Source organism: Vollenhovia emeryi, unplaced genomic scaffold (assembly GCF_000949405.1).
Source record: "Vollenhovia emeryi isolate VEMERY1.0 unplaced genomic scaffold, V.emery_V1.0 DF939120.1, whole genome shotgun sequence".
NCBI lineage: Eukaryota > Metazoa > Arthropoda > Insecta > Hymenoptera > Formicidae > Vollenhovia > Vollenhovia emeryi.
The window spans coordinates 3,189,704-3,196,453 of NW_011967246.1; the positions used below are offsets into that span (position 1 = coordinate 3,189,704).

General features: G+C 42.4%; 2 protein-coding genes across 2 annotated transcripts in view; one reads left to right on the forward strand and one right to left on the reverse strand.

Annotated features, from left to right (window-relative positions):
* LOC105570618 overlaps positions 1 to 4,034 on the reverse strand; it is a 40,120-nt gene extending 36,086 nt beyond the window's left edge. Inside the window, exon 1 of the mRNA XM_012027960.1 lies at positions 3,570 to 4,034. Coding sequence (XP_011883350.1) covers positions 3,570 to 3,647 — 78 coding nt within the window. The 5' untranslated portion in view covers positions 3,648 to 4,034. The remainder of the gene's footprint in view (positions 1 to 3,569) is intronic.
* A 123-nt stretch (positions 4,035 to 4,157) lies between these two features.
* Positions 4,158 to 6,750, forward strand: part of LOC105570718 (UPF0605 protein CG18335-like) — a 5,044-nt gene continuing 2,451 nt past the window's right edge. Inside the window, exons 1-5 of the mRNA XM_012028155.1 lie at positions 4,158 to 4,927; positions 5,104 to 5,200; positions 5,327 to 5,502; positions 5,728 to 5,850; positions 6,477 to 6,750. Of these exons, the coding sequence (XP_011883545.1) occupies positions 4,781 to 4,927; positions 5,104 to 5,200; positions 5,327 to 5,502; positions 5,728 to 5,850; positions 6,477 to 6,737 (804 nt within the window). The 5' untranslated portion in view covers positions 4,158 to 4,780 and the 3' untranslated portion in view covers positions 6,738 to 6,750. The remainder of the gene's footprint in view (positions 4,928 to 5,103; positions 5,201 to 5,326; positions 5,503 to 5,727; positions 5,851 to 6,476) is intronic.

Sequence of the window (6,750 nt, forward strand, 5' to 3'; positions counted from 1 at the left end):
TCTCAGCGGAACGCACCGTCCAAGTATTGCGTCCGACAGGCGGATTCCCCGCGGAATGCGGTCACGTCGGGACCGGCGAGTGTGAGAAAGTCGCCGGAAAGAATTCCACCTTGGAAACAGATTGATTTCCGTGGCGCTCCGCCGTTTTACTTTGCAGCGATTTCTTACGGCTCGAGATACACCCGCGGAAAATATTAAAAGCCCCGCCGAAGTCCGCTTTATTTCCGCTCGAGAGAGGGCTCGAGTTCCGATCGAGGTGCTTGGACAAAAGGCATTCCAGACGTGCCACGCGCGTAAGTCGCGTTTGTGCACAAAGCACAATTAATATATGCGCATCTATTACACACTAATGCGTAATCGGATTTTATTATTGTCATCGAGCGTCGCGCCGATTTTTCCGTTCAACTCAACCGCTCGCTTAAGTCACCGTCATTACGTCGTTACGTCGACAGATTATGTCAGCGCATAAATCAGCGCCTGATAAAATATACAGGACAAAATCGACGTCTGCCATCGTGTTTCTAGGGACGAGAGGGTCGACTCGGCGATCCGTAAATTATGCGGACGATCGTTGTCGCGCGTAAATTATGCACCGCGCGCGTGCACCTCGACGCGATGTCGCCGTTCCCTCGTCATCCTCCGGTGGCACATCGCGCCTCGTGTCCGCGTCCCCCGGGGTCTATTGTCCGTGCACGCGCGTCCGATGCATCCGCGTGATCGGCGTGACTCGCATCACACTCGCGGCCGCTTCATTGTTCCGTACACGCGCGCGCTCGATCCCCACAGGTATCCAAGGCGGAGGCGTCGATGATACTCGAATACAATCGGGTGCGACCGTTGAAAGCCATTGGTATTCAAGAGGCGGAATTAAAGTGACGAAATTAGGGGAGCCGCATATGTATTTCTTGCCTCCCTCCTCTATCTTTTTTCCACGATACACGCGGTATACAGGACGCTACTACAGTGACTCACGCCGTATGGTTCACGCGCGTGCCAGGCGCTGCGTCATGTGGAAATCTCCTTGGCCATCGTTCGGGACTTTGATAGAAATTCCGCGCTCAATTCTTCTCTCTCCACGATCCCCCGAGAAATCGTATTTGTATTTTTAAGGTGGCTCGTGCACGAAGGGGCGGTTTCTGAGGAGAAGAAAAAGTCAGGATGACGTCAATTTGATGTTATATTGGCCAAAATTTGACATAAATTTGGTCAATATGACATCAAATTGACGTCATCCTGACTTTCCTCTCCTTGGGTTAGTATGGGTGCTTTGGTGGGGCCCCTTTGATTTTTATCAATTCCTATGACTCTTTTCATAAATTTGTTTACCATTAAATTATGGCGTTAAATTGAAAATATGCGGAAAATAGTAGTATTGGCAAGCGCCGATTTAATGCATCGTTTTCTTTTTGCTCGAAGCACGCATGCCCGGAGAACCAAGTTCGTTTTATCTACGAAGTCCCGAGAAAATGATTGATATTCAGGGAAATGCTCGCGTGTCGACAAACTTTCTGCGCGCATTGCGGCGTTATAGCCGCTTCCGTTCGTGGTTTCCGTTCCATGTTTTTCTGTCGACGCTAAAAATGATGGCCTATATGTGATTTAATCAAATAAACCGAATTTATTCTTCGAATTTCGTCTTCTTATTTTCTGAATATCTAAACGTGTTCGTACTTAAAATATGAAAAGACAGCTCGAGAGTTTAAAGATTAATCCAGCCCTATCGTGTGGTATTCATACAGAATGAGTCTTTTTAATCTTAACAGGCAAATATTTCAATTTCACAAAAAATTTTTTTAATAAAAATTGTACGGTCTAGAAGGGGACATGAGATGGTGTCATTAATTTGACCTGGAATAGTTGCTTGAACGTCACTTTCAATTTTTTAAATGGAACCCCCTATTGTTTAATCTTATTCTACCAATTAATATGAGCAACTTTTGTCTGAAGCATTTCTTGATTCGCCTGACACTTTTCGAGATATTCAAGAGAAAATCGATAACTCTTTCAATATTTAGCTTATGATATCTCGATAACTGTCTGCCGGAGGGAAAAGTAGTACAGGACTTTGTTTGCTTGATTTGGTCTCAGGAATATGCCGTTGCAATGGTGCGCTAATTATTGAAAATTGTTGTGTATGTAAATTTTGTGTACGTTACAATACCGCACAACTTTTATTTCAAAAGTTGTTTTTTTTTCGTGTGTGTAATTGCATATTTTCGAAATATTTGCCCGTTAGGATTAATAAGCTCACCCTGTAGATTCGTTCGCGGTGAGCTTTAATTAAGAGAGCCTGTGAAGGATGAATGAATTAACCTTCCGATTCGCTCGGACTAACGATCTGCGCATTGATATCCGACTAATTTATTGCCGGCGATCGACATCTTTCGCACCACGATGAAGAGGGACTGCTCGAATAGTCAATTAAGGTTCAAACTTTTCGACTTAATTGACAAAATGCAAATTCGATATTTACGTGCCGTCAATTCAATAGAAAACGTAATATTTCAACCATTAATCCGACGTTCTTATATTTCCATTTAAGGGGAGACGCAAATGTATCTCGAGTTAAAATTAAATCTCCGATCGCCATGCGCGCACAATATAACGTTTGTATCGGTCGCTACGTGTGTCCTCCGCCTACACCACGAGTTGACAGCAAGTTAATACGTGATAACGTCGCTTCCGGTTGTGGGGACGCGAAACAAACGCCAAGCAAAAGCGCAGAAAATTACTAGTTCTTTGTCGCGTGCGCGCACAACCGCGTTTCGTTCACCTGGTGCATACGCCTGCATACACCTGGCCGGGACACGATCCTTCCCCTCCCGAAATTACGAAACGATTACTGCTTAATGAGTCAGCAGCCGGGAATATCAAATGTTCAATAATTTCCCCGATATTTAATAATATTCCCGACGATGACCCGTTAAGCAGTAATTAATGTTAATTCGAAATACTGGAACATTAATTCCGTGACGCTTTCCTGTGATATAAAATGAAAATAAAAAGTAACCGAGGCATGGACATTGCAAAATAACCACTCGCGGAGTTACCTAATTCTTTCATTACGCTCGCAACTCTGTATTTTGCATTACGCGAACAAATAGATTGAAAATTCAACAAGGTGCAGAGTCAACTAAGTGTAATGCGGGTAATTCCGTGACTTTTTCCGCTCTCTCGTCCCGCTGTCGAAATATCCGGAGAACTCATAAACGTGGCCAGGCGTGTTAAGTGTTACCTTCGCGGGTTTCACTTTTCCTTTTACGCGCTTATTATCATCATCGCTTTCGCACGACAAGTGTAATCAAACTCATACGAAATTACTAATATTGTTACGTCGATGATGATGTCAATACAATTAGGCCCGGTTTTCACCAAATGTTGTCTAACTTCAATCTTGGTTCAAATCATGTTTGTCTCTTTCTAAAGTAACAGTTGGAAAGAGGCAAAGAACGAATTAAGCGAAGCTTAAATGCTAAACAATGTCGGTGAAGCCGGGCCTTAGTCGCCAATAGACAGCCAGTCTCATTAACACGTCGCTATAGCTGCTTAAGCATAAACAAGTCGTTTACCTCATTTTTAGCCACTTTTATAGTTTCGCAGTCGGACTCGACGTAAAAGATGGAACTCATTTCTGGCCGGAACCACATAGTTCGCCTAAATAATTTATCAACGCGTAATCAGCCAGTTTCTCCTTTTCATCGCCGTTTTAAACATAACAATTACGAAATCGCACCACTACACTCCACGAATACTCGGGCATGAAATTATCACACGTTGCACCGCCAACCTTTTTCGACAGTTTTCTTTTACAATTAAAACAATTTTTTTTTATCTTCGTATCGTCACTTCCGTTTCTGAAATGTATCGTCTAAGAACGGACTTATTTCCGCTCCCTGCGTTTTAATCTAATCACGGAACATGCAACCTTCTCCGTTTTACTTCTCTTTGTATTTATATATTTTCGATTACACGCACACCAAGTTGGCGAGCAATTCAACTTTAATTATACGAAGGACACTTTTGAGCGCAACATCCTACCGTCGCGGTGGTCCTATGAAAACTGGAAAGCGAAACTGTAATCACGCACCTTCCCCCGTTTTAAGTACGCAACGCGTGTCCTCCCTACTCTACAAATACTCTCTCTTTCTCTCTTCCTCTTTCTCTCTCCTCTCGTCATCCCTATCTCCCCTTTTGCCGGTCGATTATCTCTCGACCCGCATTAATTCTTTACCCAACGCAACTTTAAGGCTGGTTTATGCAAGGCCGTAACTGTTAAATTATATCGGAATCGGTAAAAATTGTCCAATCGCCGTTAAAAGCGAAGAGATTAGTCGACTGTAATTGGTCAATTTTTACCGATTCCGGCGTAAATTAACGGTTACGGCCTTGCATAAACCGGCCTTTATTCAACAACCGCCGTAAGAAGCTCGTAACGCCAGAATTTCAATTGTTCGATGGCATGCATTTAAATTGACAGGTTAAGGCGCGATAATGTTTCCTTAATATGAAAAATAAAAAGTTGCGATTTGCTCGGCTCCCGACAACCTTCTGGAGAAATTAATTTTCGCAAAATGACTGCTGGAATGGAACTACTAATAACGGCGGAGCCACACTTCATTCCAGGGTAGACACTTCTAAGTACCTCGATTGCAATCGAATCTGATTGTATTCTAAATAATTAATAACCGTTCTTTAATAATCCAATGATCCATTGCATTAAGAGGCTGACGGCGCCGCGGTTAAAGTGCTTTTGCGAATTTCAAGAAGGTAGCACGGCTATATGCTTTTCAGGTATTCCGGTTATTGTCCGCAGTTCCGATTCAGTTGCGGCGAAACGTACGCAAAGGCTACGCATAAACTGCTGCTCGATCCTACGATTAACCACGCGAGTACGCTCGTCCTGGCGAATCGCGCCGACGATTACGAGGTGAACGATTCGCAACGTCACTCGATAACGCAGTAAACGATAAGATAATACGAGATAAGGTGCAATTTATATAAGCTTGAAAAAGTCCCCCCCCCTCCAAAAAAAATATATCAATTACTTCACCGCGAGCATCTTAAAAATAATCTTTTATCCGTTGTCGAACAACACGTGCGTAGGCATGGCGACCATTCAAGAGCGATATAAACGTGGTCAATACCCGTTTCAAGAGGATCGATCCACTTTTCGTTCACCCCATGGTGCCAGGATACGAGGGTGCTTATCGGTTCCTCGTAAATGCTTATCAATACGAACTCTCGCGCTTAAAATTATCACGGGTCCGCGTGATCGCCGCCCGACAGGTTTTCCTTGAAATTCAACCGTTTACTGAACATTGCGTAGGTTTCGTACCGGGAACGTACGCCGGTCTCGGACAAAGATACGCGGTGCGCGCGACCGAAGGTCTCGCCGACTTCGAGCGACAACAATTACGGAATAAGGCGGTTTCGGATCGCCTGAGAAGAACGGTTGCCGTGCAATGCGGGCAAGCCGAGCCGCGGAATTTGGAGGAACGTCTGGTGAGAGAAAGAGAGAAAGGGCTGCCACCAAATTGTCAGAATGTCAAAGTTAAAAATGGAGCAATATCGTAGTTCCTAATAATGTCATTTCTAAAACGGTGAGCTTATTGTCAACTCAACTGGCAAATTTTATTGGGTTAACAATAAACTCGCTGTTTTAATTTTTAATCATCACTGGCGGCTGTAAGTGACATTTTTCTTTCGTCAATTTTACTTTTATCACAGCTAATCAAGAGCCAATTTAAACTGCCTCTGCTTACCGTGCGACGTGAATATGCGGCGGCGATGAGCGATTCATCACTAGACAAGAAGTGCGAAACATCGAAAAGCTACACGTCGTTGTTTCACGTATAAGAAAATGTAAGATTATTAAATTATTAAATTATATAAAGCGACACGTAATTAAATATTTTAAAAATTCGAATTAAATGTCGAATAATTTGTGTAATAAATATAAAATTGTTCTAATCTTTTGTCACCAGATTTAAGGTAAATGTTTGCTAAATTTGTTGCAAAACGACAATTAATATAATTACGTCCTATCCTGTATTAACGAAGTGTCGAAAAAGCGTTTTCAGTTGTTTCTGTAAATCAGTGACAAATTTGCATTCTGCCATTGAAAATCGTAATTCCTAGTTCATAAATTCTACTCTCTCGTTTCCTCAAAAAATTCGGCTTCCGCGCGATTAATATCGCAATCGAATAAAATGAAACTTCCGGACAAAAATCCCGAGTGGTATTCGTTCATCCGCGAAAACGCGAGAAGTAAGTGACCGATTGTAAAATCGTATCTGTCCCAGTCTCACCTGTCAATTTTGTGAGGTTCAATAATTTTACCAGTTCTATATTTAACTAATTGGATCAATTCATAAATCTCGCAAGTTAATTTGTTTTGTCTAATATTTTACTTTTTGTAAATTAAAAAATTACCCAAGACTTGCGGAAGAAAGAGATATTTGACGTCATATTGAATATACTTCGTAATAAAAGGATACGCGATTCATATTCCTCACGGCTACGTATCTTCCGGAACATTGATCGTCCCGTCGTCTGACAATGTATTATGCAGTGTTGCAAATTGTCGGAAAAGACAGAGTAGAAAATACAGAGTAATGACTAACGTTTACCCCGATCCCTCATTACTTGCTCAGTCCACTGAGATCTACCACGAAAACGTCGGAATGATACCGAATTATCTTGGGTATATTCCAGGAGCCATATTCAGGCAAGTTTAATTAATCAATTGAA